Genomic DNA, 13524 nt, shown 5'->3' with positions numbered 1-13524 from the left:
AAGTCGCAACATATAAATGAAAAACGGGGAGCAGAATTCCAGGATACTGCAGAAAATGGCAGACATCCTCCGAAATGCCTATATGCATACCTCCTCACCGTGCTTTGGAGAGAATTCCCATGGAAATATATCAAAATGTTTCTTCTACACTATAGCAATCACTAACCTCTGCTGAAGAATCTGTGGGCATACTGGCCACTAACATTCATCTTCTGGACCTGCCCCCAGACCCACACATTTTGGACGTGCACATGAAAGCGCATAGAAATCCTATGACATATTTCAATGAAAGCCTCAAACTAGTATGACACACCTCCAAATATCATAACCAAATATCATAACCAACAAACAGTGATACTTGTTCACAATATTAACAACTACTGAAAGAAAACGTATCATTGCATTATGGCTCACAAAATGAGAACCTACAACTGACCTGTGCAGCATGGGGCACAAGCTGCTTTGAACTAAGCTAAATGGTGGCTTCTCTGTAACTTGAATATTTTAAATCAAGATCTGAGGACTTCAAGTAACTCAGCCAGAGGTTATGGGCTACTACACCCGTGAGTGGGTGTGGTTCTATTGTCTGTGATGTGCAGGAGGTCAAACTAGATGATCTGACCTGACTCCTGAAATCTATGTCAAAAAGTGATCAATTGATAAAACAATTGCAATTGAAGGTTGTGCTGTTTAGGAAAAATCCATCAATTAGCTTTTAAGGACAAATATAACAATACAATCAGGCCTTAATACAGGATCACCTAAAAACTCTGTAGAATAGATGTCATTCCATATAAACACTTATAATCTTCATTTGCACTTATCAGTAACAACAAACTGATGCTTTAATATTACAGTAAAATTATCATTCAAATAAAAGCTTATGACTCGTTTCACAGATGCTTACTTTGGTATGTTCAAATCTGTCATCCATAACATCTTATTTCTTTTTCAATTGAGTATATTTCTCAAAGGCAAATTTTAAAAATGGAGACTGTTCAGCTTAGAAAAGAGATTACTCAGGCTTTGTCTACATTGGCAATTGAGCAACAAAAGGTTGTTCTCTGGTGCTTCAAAACAAAACCAAAACCCTGAACAACAAAAACTTTGCCACAGCGCTCGCTCCTAGGGAGCAGAAGTTTATCTGCAAACGTGCTGACAAACAGCATTTACACTGTCTAACTTCTAGTGACAAACTAAAAGTTGTGTAGTGTAGACAAAGCCTAAGAGAAGATATGATAGAAGTCTATAAAAGTGTAAGGGGACTGTTACCCCTTACTAAAACTCTGTGGGAGTTTTTTGGTTTACCAGCTTCAGAAGGGGAAGGGTTCATGAGACTGACAGACCCCAGAGACAATGGAAAGCAGTCAACACTCCAGCTCAGCCTGACTGACAGGTTGTAAGTGGGGATTGTTCTGGCTCTCTCTCTGAACAAACAAGCTGTGTGCAGAAGAGGTCCTGCAAAGACAGAGAGCTGAAAGAGGAGTACAAGAAGAAGTCCTGCAGCGACAGAACCAGACACAGACAGGCCAAGCAGTGCAGACCCTGTGTTGAGCAGCAGACTGGCAATGCTCAGAAAGCCAAAAGGAACAAAGAAGCAACACAAGGAGCTGGAACTGGCCAAGCAGCACAGCCTGCAGCTGGATGTGGTGAGCTACTGGGACCTGCAAAGTGTGGGGAAAGGCTCTGGACTGGGAGAGGGGTCTGGCCACTTAGAGACTGAGGCTGTGTGGTCACTGCCAGTGCAAGCGTGTCCAGCCTGCAGCCCCTTACAGCACATCCAGGGCTTCTAAGGAAGAGACTGTGAACTGTCCTTACACTCTGCAGACTGCTGTGTTGATGTCCCTGTGCTACAGAGCAGGGCTGTGTGTTCCCATTTAACCATTCTCATTGTTTCTTATTCTATTCTCTTTAATCAGTTGATGTTTAATAAATTGTATTTGCTTTGAACCTTATGAAGTGATCACTGGGCCAAGAAGGCCTGCAGTGTAAAGAGAGCACCTCGGAGTGGGGACACCCTAACTCCTGCCCCTAGTGACTACAAGGTCAGGGATTAAGCCCCAGGAAACCTGGGCCCAGCCTTATTGGGGTTTCAAGGGCTCTGCTACTCAGGAGAGTGGAGGGGGAGCCCTCAGGATCAGGGAGCCGTGGGGTAAAGGAAGTGGGAGCGGGGACTCAGATCCTTTCACTGGTCCATTTAACCGGGGTGTATAGAAGCCAGGAAAGTTCCCCACAATAGCGGGACCATTCCCCCGCTTACAAAAGCATGAGTGGTATGGAGAAAGTGAATAGGGAAGTATTATTTACTTCTCCATGTAACACAAGAACTATAGGTTACTCAATCAAATTAATAGGCAGCAAGTTTAAAACAAATATAAGGAAGTACTTCTTCACACAGCCTGTGGAATTTGTTGCCTGAGGATGTTATGAAAGCCAAAAGTGTGACTGGGTTCAAAAAAGAATTAGTTAAGTGTGTGAAGGATGGGTCCACCAGTGACTATTAGCCAAGGTGGTAAGGGATGCAACTCAATCCTCTGGGTGCCCCTAAGCTTCTAACAGAAGCTGGGATGGGATGACAGGGAATGGATCACTTGATTGCTCTTTTTGTTCGTTACAAACAATTGTGCTTTCTTTATATTAATCAAATGGTAACAGTGTTGACCGACATTCCCCCCAGAGATTAGCTAGTTAAACACCTCATTTGAGATGCACATGTACAGTAGATGATCTTAACTACAAAAGGAATGTGTTCCTTCAAAATGAATTCTGATGCCAAAAGAACTGTAGGACAGAAAGAGACCTGGGAAATATGTCGCACCAAACTTGTAGATTGATTGAGGGTAAAATGTTATTACACTACAATATTTTCCTCCATCAATACTGATGGAGGAATAAAGGTATATTTTGTCCGTGTTGGAATAAAAGTCAATAAAGGGCCTCTCAGCGTAATTTACAGCAGTCCTGAGGTTTGCAATTTGCCCCAGGATCAGGGAGCCACATCTGTCTCCTTTGCATTCTCCTTTACCTCTGCTACTGAGTCTGGCTAATATTGGGCATAGCTGAGAATCTGATGCCATCAAGAATAGTTACAGAAATGTAGCCTGGTTAGTCTGGTGTAGCTGAAACAAAAAACAGCACTTTAAAGACTAACAAGATGGTTTAATAGGTGATGAGCTTTCGTGGGCCACTATTTGATCTGAGGAAGTGGGTCTGGCCCACGAAAGCTCATTGCCTATTAAGCCATCTTGTTAGTCTTTAAAGTGCTACATAGTCCTGTTTTTGATGCCATCAAATTCTTCTTCAGGTTTGTTCCTCAAAACTTCCCAGAAAATCCCCCATGTGACAATTCTGGGGATTCACCTAGTTGCTAGGGAAATTAAGGAATGTTGAAATCTGATTTTTGATAGGAAGCTAGCTTCAACCTTAAAAATGGAGGAGCTACCACAATGCTGGGATATGCATCTTGTTATTTCTCTATCATGATAAATGAGAAAATGGTGGGGAATGAGAAGGAGGGAGACAGCAGTTTGTGAATGAATAGGAATCCTGATTCACATAAAAAACTTCTTCCCCGATAATTCTCTCTCTCTTTCTCTCTCACCCTCCACCCCCACCCCCACCTGGAGAATGTGAACCAGTCCAAGAGGTAATCCTTGTCACTGCAAGGATATGTAATGGAATACTGCCCTATGTTTTGTCTATTTTTAAAAACTGAATGTGGTTCTAAAGCAGTGTTTCTCAAAGTAGTCGGCAGAGCCACTCTGAGAAACCTGCTTACTGGCCTCTCCAGTTTGTTTATTTACCGGCTTCGCTGCAATGGAGCCTCACGGCTCCCATTAGCTCTGGTTCGCCATTTGCAGCCAAGAGGAGCCACAGGATGCAAAGGCTCAGGCACACCGTTTCCTGCAGCTTACCTTGGCTGCAAATGGCAAACCGGAGCCAATGGGAGCCGCGAGGCTCTGTTGCCGCGGAACCGGTAAATAAACCGGAGAGGCCAGTTAGCAGGTTTCTCAGAGTGGCTCTGCAAACTACTTTGAGAAACACTGCTCTAAAGAGAAAGCCCTGTCTACCACCTGCAGCAAGCACCTTCCTACTGACATCACACTGTGAAGACTACTACTTGTGCAACATAATTTATGTCGTTCGGGGGAGGTTTTTTCACACTCCTTAGTGACACAGGTTTTGCCAACATAAGTGGGAGTACGTACGTGGCTCAAGGCTCACTGCACAGAGTTAGAGGAATCTCACAAAACTGGGTGTCCAGGCTACAAAATGGCAGATGAAATTCAACACTGATAAATGCAAAATAATGCATATTAGAAAAAATAATCCCAACTACACATTTACAATGATGTGTTCTAAATGAGCTGTTTACACTTCAGAGATTTTGGCATCACCTTGGACATTTTGCCAAAAATTTCCATTCAATACACAACCGAGGTCAAAAAGTCTAACAGAATATTAAGAGCTATTAGAAAAAAGGATAGAAAATAAGACAGAAAATATCATAATGCTATTATATAAATCCATGGTGCACCCACATTTTGAATACCATTTCCAGCTACCCCATTTCAAAAAAGGTAAGTGGAACTGGAAAAGGTTCAGAGGAGGGCAAAAAGATTATCTAAAATACTGAACAGCTTCCATATGAAGAGAAACTAAAAAGATTAGAGCTACTCGATTTAGAAAAGGGAAACTAAGAGAAGGGGATATGATAGAGGTCCATAAAATTATGACTGGTGTGGGAAAAGTTAATAGAGAAGTGTTATTTTTCCCTTTCCCACAATACAAAACCCAACGATCATGCAATTAAATTATTAAGCAGCAGGTTTAAAACAGAGTAAACAAGAGGAAGTACTTTAACTTGTGGAAACCAATGGCATGGAATTTGTGATGACCAAAAATATAACTGGGTTCAAAAGATAATTAAATAAATTCAGAACTAAAATAAATAGAGAATTAAATCAGCCAAAATGGTCAGGGATGCAACCTCATGCTCAGGTCTACCCTAAATCCTAGACTGCTTAAAAACATGAAGAAAGAATTCTAGCTGTCCTGTACTGTCCACTTCCCTTGAAGCTCTGGTACTGGCCACTATAGCAGACTAGATATTGGGCTATAAGGACTACTGGTCAGACCCAGTATAGTAATCCTTGTGTTGCCTTTGTGCTGAGGGATGAGGGTGCCCTCTTCTTTCTAGGAAGGCTTAGGAAGAGATGGAGCTTATGGGGAGGACTGATGTTGCCTCACCCTCCTTAACACAGCAAGATGAGTCAAGGCAGTGGCAGTTGTATTTAGAACAAAAGCTTCCTTTATCCTGATGGTGGCTTGGAGCCACTTGTGAAACTCCTAGGTCAACATCTAGTACTATACAGCCCTGTATAGTGGATGGGCTAGTGTAATACAAATAATTAATTAATCAAATAAACAAATTATAATATAGTTTTCTCTGCTTTTTTTCTTAACCTCTCAGAAAATTGAAAGGATATGCCCTGTTGAGCTGGGTCATAAATACCTTTCCTTACCAATTTTCTCTCTTTCTCTTATGCAAATATTGATTTTCAATTAAACTAGGAAGGTTTTATTTATATAATGTCTTATGAGCTCAAAGCAGCTTTGTGGACCAGCATTGAAAAGTCCCACAGGGTGCTTGGAATAAAAATGCATAGCATATAGCAATAAAAACAAAATATTGGGTTTTGGTGCTCTGCCTCCTCCCTATATTCAGGTTTATTTTTAATTCCATAAAAATTAAGCAGTGTATTTGAAAAAAGTAAAACCAACTTGCATAATCAAAAAGTTATTTTAACATGAACAAATCTGAAGATTAAAGATAGGAGATTTTCAGAAATGAAAGGTTAATGAATTGAAAACAGTTGTGCCATATAGCTGCTCTTTATATTCCTGGATTAATGTTTACAGATTATTTGGTTTCATTTTATTTTTAGACTCCTATACTCAGATACATTAATTACATGGATTAAGAGTTATACCTGTGTTAGATACTGTGGCGATTATGACCAAAATCCAAAGTGCAAATAAAATGCAAATTGACATATGGAAGTCTATTAGAGATGTTCAGGAAACCAAAACTTTTTGCCTAGAAAATGTTTCATGTCCAGCATGGAATTCCTAGTCAAAATCAAAGAGACACCAAGAGAATGAAAACAAATTCCAAAACCTTTACTTTTTTTTTTATGTACATAGCATAATTTTTATTTTCTGGACAGCCCTACAGTCAACACTGAACTCTAAGGCCTATGTCAGAGACATGTGACTGCTGAGAATAGGCATTGTAACATAACAAGGAAATTAAACAAATGTCAAGAGGAAACAATAAAGGCCTTTATCATCAAACTTGCAACAGTAGGTAAAGAATAACTGCATCAATGAGAAAATAGCTTATCTATCTGCATGTCTAATCCATACAATATCTTTGCTTCAAGAAATACTACAGAGTTGTCAAATCCTGGCCCCACTGAGCTCAGTTGGAGTTTTGCAACTGACTTCAGAGGAGCCAAGTCTTCACTCCAGACATGGTAAGTATTACATCATGCCCTAATATGCCGTAAAATTAACCTAATGCTTCTTCCTTTTTCAAATATCTAAAAGGGTGTCACAAGGAGGAAGGCGAAAATTTGTTCCTCTTGGTTTCTGAGGACAGGACAAGGAGTAATGGGCTTAAAGTGCAGCAGGGGAGGTTTAGATTGGACATTAGGAAAAAATTCCTAACTGTCAGGGTGGTCAAATATTGGAATAAATTGCCAAGGGAGGTGGTGGAATCTCCCTCTCTGGAGATATTTAAGAACAGGTTAGATAGACATCTGTCAGGGATGGTGTAGACGGAGCTTGGTCCTGCCTTGAGGGCGGGGGGCTGGACTCGATGACCTCTCGAGGTCCCTTCCAGTCCTATTATTCTATGATTCTATGATTCTATGAAAGCTTCCTACACATATTGGCCCAGTCTCCAAAGACTATTACAGTACTCTACCACTTCAAAAAGCCCTGCTTAAAGGGGTGAATCTTGCCGTAAGAGTCGTGAAACCTGCAACCATCCTGATATTCAGTGGTAGTGTATTCCAGGGCCAAAGGCCATCCACAAACTGGCTTTGACTAGACTATAAAGCTTACAGCAATGCAGCTGCATTGACACATCTGCACCTCTGTAACACTGCTAGTGCAAATGTTTAGCCAGGAGAGAGCTCTCCCATTAACTTAATTACTGCAGTCCCTGTGAGCAGCAGTAGCTATGTCATAAAAAGAAGCTCTCCTGATGATATAGCGCTCTCCACACCAGTGCTAAAGATGTGTAACTTACATTGCTTAGGAGGAGGCTTATTCATACCTGTGAGCATGTAAGTCACACCAACTTGAGCTGTAGTGTGTACATAGCCCAAGAAGGGCACCTTGAGGCACCTTTTCAGCAATGTACAATGGGGATTAGGCATGCAATGCTTTCAATTAATAAATGGGGTTGTACATCTCAGTGAAAATGTATCCCATTATATTCAAAGAGAAAATTACAAATCACTCTATCTGATCTAGCAATGCAGAGCTCACCCTTGAGATGTGGGAGGCATTCTTCTTTGTTCCCTGCAGTGCCCCACTATAAACATGGCATGACACAGATCCTTAACTCTTTTGAGAACTAATAATTTCAGCTCACATTACTCTGCACCATTGTGTTGCATGTATGAGTTGGAGGTTAAGACAAGTGCAGCAGTGGGTAAGTGCACAAACCTTTCCTCCTCTAACTAGAAATTTACATTCTGATTTGGATCACAACTAAGTATCCATGTGATGATTTCACCCTAGTTTCCATTTGTCCACCTTACCGTACCACAAATAAGTCAATTCATTTCAGCCAGATTCATAGACTTGGCTCAGAAGAAACCCAGCACTGGAATGATATAAATACTGCAGGTCAGGAACAGGCTTCATCAACAAATGCTGTGGGATAGTTTGCACAGTCCATGTTTGTACTCTGGCAACTTCTTTCTTGTGCAAAGTTTCTTAGTTCTCTATTGCCCTCAGGGACACAGCAGAGGCCCTTGGCAAGGTAAGTCAGTGTTTAATCTCATTTTTTTTTAAATGCTTCACTCTCCCTTTCACTGTGTGAAGCTGTGATGGGGTGTAAAGATAAGCCTAATCTTTACTGCTCCTTTCCTGCCACTCCCTCCCCAGGAAAGGAGCAGTCAAGATGAGTCCTCTGAGCAGTCTAGAGAGACTGTGAAAGTCTAGCCAATCAGAAGGTTGCAGGTTAGTATAAAAAGGAGCAGCCCAGAGTCAGTTCCTTGCTAGAGCCAGAGGAGTGTAGATGGTGCTCCTGGCTAGCCAAGGGAACTACAGCACCCTGGACAGCTCAGTGCCCGCAAGGACCAGGGGAGCAAAAAGGAGCTTCTGGCTGGCTGCTGGGACAGAATAGAAGACTTCAGCCCTACAGAAAGGGTGATGTATCAGTGAAGGCTGGAGCAACAGGGAAGTGTGGCGGCTATTTGTAGGATCCTTAGGCCAGAATCTGGAGTGGGGGTGGGCCCAGTCCTTCCCTTAGGCCACTGGGAAAGTAGCTACAATTGTCCAGCAAGAAATATCCCAGAAGGAGAACTGAACAGTTCAGAGGCCCAGATGAAGAGCTGAGGCCTAAAGAGACCAAGAGTGAAATCATTGCCTCTAGGTAGAAAGCCTGGATATATAGGACTGTTTAAAGACTGCAGACATACCCAACCTAGAAAGGCACTCGTGAGAGGTGGGTGCCACTTCATTACATTAAGATTAATAGCAGGGGGAAAGAACTGACTACGGGGAGATACTGAAAATACTTTCCCGTAAAGGGCTGCTCCTGTGCAATGTAAGTAAACTGAAAAATTATTTCATGCATAGTACTCTTAGATGTTACTTGTATTAATAAGCAAAAGACTCACATTTTCACATACATCATTTAAAATAGGATTATACCACTGCAGAACACACACTTACTTCTCCACAATATTGGAAGAATGAAAAACTAAATATCCTTCCTTCTTTGATACTGTACTGCCACTGTTCAAAAGATACAGGTGAATCTGGAGGCTCTGGTTGGGATTTCTGATTCCACCAAATGATCTTTTGATAAATAGTTCGGTTTCTGACTACATCACGTTAAAAAAAAACTGTCTGCTTTCACAGAACATTTCAAGAACCTTCCTAAAATTTGTCAGAAGGAAAATGGAAACCTTGGATTTTTTTAAAAAAAAAAACCCTTGTTTCATTTTCATCCAAGTTTTCCACAGCAAAGAGTTCAATTTTCTAACCAGATCAGATGAGGACAGAACCAAAATGTTTGTGTTGATGCGTTATTGCTTGACCAGCCAGGTGTCAGAGTTGAAAGGAAGAGAACCGGTTCATCAAAATCAGAATTAAAATGTGAGAAGTGTGAGTGGGGCTAAAAGTTACCTCAATAATATCTTCATGATGTTAAAGAACTTGCTTTGGAGCATTTCTGGACATGAGATACCCAATCACAAATTGAAATTTTCAATCAGAAATATAAAAATGACACTAATATTAATGCCAGATGTTTTTAAATAGTTAAGTCTCATTACCTCATTATTGACTTCTGCAGGCTTTTTCTTCGTCTCACCTATATCCAGATAGCTGGGGTGGGGGAGGGAGAGAGAAAAGAATGGTATAGGTTACGTATAGCAACATTTAATCTCAACAAAAATATTTTTCTTATATTTAATTAAATTATCGTGAGTAAAATAATCTGTAGGGAGCCTTCACCTATAATTAATCAAAATTTTACACCAGCACAAACTGACCACTTGCAGCACTGAAAAGGAGCCATGCCACAATAGCATACAGTGCCCTTAATTCAGGATTCTAATGAAAAAGCTTACCAAATACTTACACAGTGGTGCTGGAACTATATTAAGGTGAGAGTGGTAAACTCCACTCCTCCTCCCCTTACCCCTGTTCGCCTCACACCCCCACGTGTAAGGTTGCCAACTCCCCTGGACCAGACACCACTGCCACAAATGGCAAAAGCTTATTGGATAGTCGACTAGTCCCTCGACTAGTTGCTTCTCCCCCACCCCTTGCTGTCTCTATCAGAGGCAGCAAGGGTGAGGAATAGGAGCTAGTGCTGGGGGGAGCCGGCTTAAAAGCCGATTCCCCCCAGCACCGTCTCCGTGGGGGACAGGGGAGGCAGGGGGGTAGCAGGGACTGGGCACGAGGAAGGAATCAGCTGATTCCTGGCTCACGCCCAGTCCCAGATGTTGTGCCTCTGCTTTTTAAATGTATTAATACCCTGCTGGTTCTTAATACATTTAAAAATCATAAACACGGGGGGGGGGGGTACTCAGTGCGAGCCAAGACAGCTGATTCCCGGCTCGTCCCGGGTCCTCTGATGTGCTCCAACCTTTATACATTTAAGGCTGGTGCACAGCGGGGGGGAACCCAGCGCAAGCCAAAATCAGCTGGCCCGGCTCACACCGTGTCCCCCACAATGTGCTTCAGCCTTTTAAATGTATTAAGAGCCTGCTGGCTCTGGTTAGCTCCTGGGGGCGGGAGCTAACCCCACTGCGGCTCCCACACTTATCAACTAATCGACTAGTCAATGGAAAATCTAATTGATCAGTTGATTAAATTAAATTTAACATCCCTAGTCCAATTCAGGAGAGTTGGCAACTCTGGCCACAGCTGAAGGTGGCTGCAGAGCGCTGGCCTGGTAATGGGACCCCAGCTTGTGTGAATTACTCCTCCGCCTCCTTCCCATACCAGGAGTGAGATGAATGCACACAAGCTGTGTACAGGCAGTCCCCGAGATACGCGGATCCGACTTATGTCGGATCCGCACTTACGAACGGGGCCCTCTCCCTGGTCTCCAGCAGACCAGGGAGAGGAAGCAAAGCGGCGGAACACGCGGGCAGCGGACAGCCCAGACGTGTCTGGGCTGCCCGCTGCCCGCGTGTTCTGCCGCTTTGCTCCCCATCCCCCTGGTCTGCAAACCAGGGGGACAGGGAGCAAAGCAGAGCAAAGCCGCGGAGCCCGAGGGCAGCAGGACAGCCACGGCGCGTCTTGGCTGTCCCACTGCCCCAGTGCTCCGCCGCTTTGCTCCAGGCGCCTGTGGTACAGCAGCTGGGGTGCTGCCGGTTGGTCCTGTAGCGCCGCTCTGGGCACTACGGGACCAACCCGGCAGCACCCCAGCTGCTCTGCCCCAGGCGTCCTGATTCAGCCACTGCTGGTCAGTTTCAGCAGCGGCTGAATCAGGACGCCTGGGGCAGAGCAGCTTGGGTGCTGCTGGGTTGGTCCAGCGGCGGCCCTACTGGACCAACCCAGCAGCACCCCAGCTGCTCTGCCCCAGGCGTCCCCAAGTCAGCCGCTGCTGAAACTGACCAGTGGCTGACTACAGGAAGCCCCTGCCCGGCTTCCTGGAATCAGCCGCTGATCAGTTTCAGCAGCAGCTGACTTGAGGATGCCTGGGGTTCTTAAGTTGAATCTGTATGTAAGTCAGAACTGGCGTCCAGATTCAGCCACTGTTGAAACTGCAGCGGCTGAATCTGGACGCCAGTTCCGACTTACATACAGATTCAACTTAAGAACAAACCTACAGTCCCCATCTTGTACGTAACCCGGGGACTGCCTGTACTTTCCCTTCGCTCTCTGATAGTCAAGGGAATGGAAAGAAGAGCAAGCAGCAACCGGGTACACCTGGCTGTAGCCCGTCTCCCTTCGGAAAGCCAATTGCAAAAACCTGGGAATGCTGTAGCACCTCCCCACCACTACTTCCCACACATATGTGCTTACAAGTCAGAGGCCATACAAAAACAAGAGTCACCAACTAGAGTCAGGAGGTCCCTGCCCTGGTGAAAACAGACTCTCACTATTCCAGTTATTAGGAAGAAGCTCAGATGCTATTGTGATGAAGGCCAGTAAATAGATGTTGTGCTAGGATTCCTGTCAGGGTGCTAACTCTGTTCCCTGCTCAAGGACTCCACCTTTCTGATCAGCCTCTGGTAGTAGCTGTATGACAGATTTGAAACCAACCTTCATTCTCCTTTGATAATGGAGGTGTTCTCCATTAGGTAACATTTTCAAAATCATTTAATTTACTTAGGAACCAAAATCCCATTCTTAAAAGCACTTAAATGACTTAGGAGTATAAGTCCCTTTGACTTTCAATGCTTATTGACCTTGCAGTCATGTAGTAGAATCAGCTACCCTTCACAACGTTTCACTTGTAAGAACATGCTTCTATTCATACATTCTGCAGGACACTGAAACCTATATTGCCATGCAAAAAGCTTTGATAAGATGAAGTTTGGACTGTGGTACACTTTGTTTGACCGTATATTGCCTTTCAAGAAAATCAGAGTTAAAAAAAAACCCTGAAGCTTAGGAACTTGAAATTCAACTCCTTGAACAAAGCACCCAAGTTAAATTAACTTTGTCCACAATCCTTGCAACTCCCAATGTCCAGAAACTGGCCAATGGAAGCTGCAGAGGCAGTGGTTGCAAGTGTGCAGCACAGGGAGAACCACTGTTCCGTCTCCCCAAGAGGCATAGCGCAGAGATATACACACACTGGCCCCAGCAGCCAGTTGCTTTGAGCAGTGTGTGGAGCTATGACAGCCAACCCCCTTCCCAAACTCTGTACCCCTATCCCCTGCCTCAGGTCACAACCCCGTCTGTCACTCAAACTCCCTTCCAGACCCCACATCTTCTCCTGCACCCAAATCCTCTACCCTGAGTTCCCTTCTGCACCTAACCTCCATCCCAGACCCTGCATCTCCTCCATAAATATCTTAGAAAAGTGCAGCCTGTGACCATTTACCAAATTCTTGGAGTGGCCATCCCCCATCAGAAATTACTGCCCACCTCCGCTCAACACAGCGCTTCATTTTGGCACTTCTTGCAGAAATTAAAGATGAGCTGGCAGGTGGCTGGAGTTCAACAGAGTCTCCTTTAAGCTGTCTTTGTCAGCAGCATCAGATTCAGCTGGGCAATGCTCAGTGCAGGGATTTGCCCATGAGCACTTTCAGTTGGAAGCCACCCATGCATCCACAGGGGATCAGCATTCAGTACAGGATCTACTCAGTGGCATTGTCTTTTGGGAGTTAGTTGTATGTTCATCTACAGAGGAGCCGAGTTCAGAACAACATCTCCCCCAACAGATTTTCTTGAAAGCAGTTACAAGTGTGTTGGTAGATTGTAGCCAGACAGACACCCCCCCCCCCATCACATCCATCTTATTTGCCTCTCTGAGGTTCCTGAAGCATACAGGACAGAGAAGGAGCAAGAAAATCAGCATAGTCTATGCTGGCTCATCTGATCCTGAGAAGCTGAAAAAAACCACAGATATGTGGAGAGAGAGCGATTAAGTCAATAAGCTGGCCTCGAGGCTGCGAGAACTGCCCCCGGCTGGCACCCATGTTGATTCGAACACACACACAGTCCCTGGAAGAGGAATTTCCCACTGAGAAAAGAATACTCAGTAATTCCAATTTAGTTATCTCTCTTACAAGTGTAAATTAAGTTCACAAC

The 13524-nt window shown here is 43.8% G+C and overlaps 1 protein-coding gene across 4 annotated transcripts in view; it reads right to left on the bottom strand.

Moving 5' to 3' along the window:
- DCDC2 (doublecortin domain containing 2) overlaps positions 1-13524 on the bottom strand; it is a 119576-nt gene that overhangs the window by 90748 nt on the left and 15304 nt on the right. For all 4 annotated transcript variants that reach the window (XM_075921152.2, XM_075921153.2, XM_075921151.2 and 1 more), the window contains one exon: positions 9582-9633. In XM_075921152.2, coding sequence (XP_075777267.2) covers positions 9582-9633 — 52 coding nt within the window. The remainder of the gene's footprint in view (positions 1-9581; positions 9634-13524) is intronic.

Source organism: Pelodiscus sinensis, chromosome 2, assembly GCF_052426305.1.
Source record: "Pelodiscus sinensis isolate ZL-2025 chromosome 2, ASM5242630v1, whole genome shotgun sequence".
Lineage (NCBI taxonomy): Eukaryota > Metazoa > Chordata > Testudines > Trionychidae > Pelodiscus > Pelodiscus sinensis.
The sequence above is the reverse complement of the archived record's forward strand: the minus strand, read 5'-3'. Positions and strand labels throughout refer to the sequence as shown.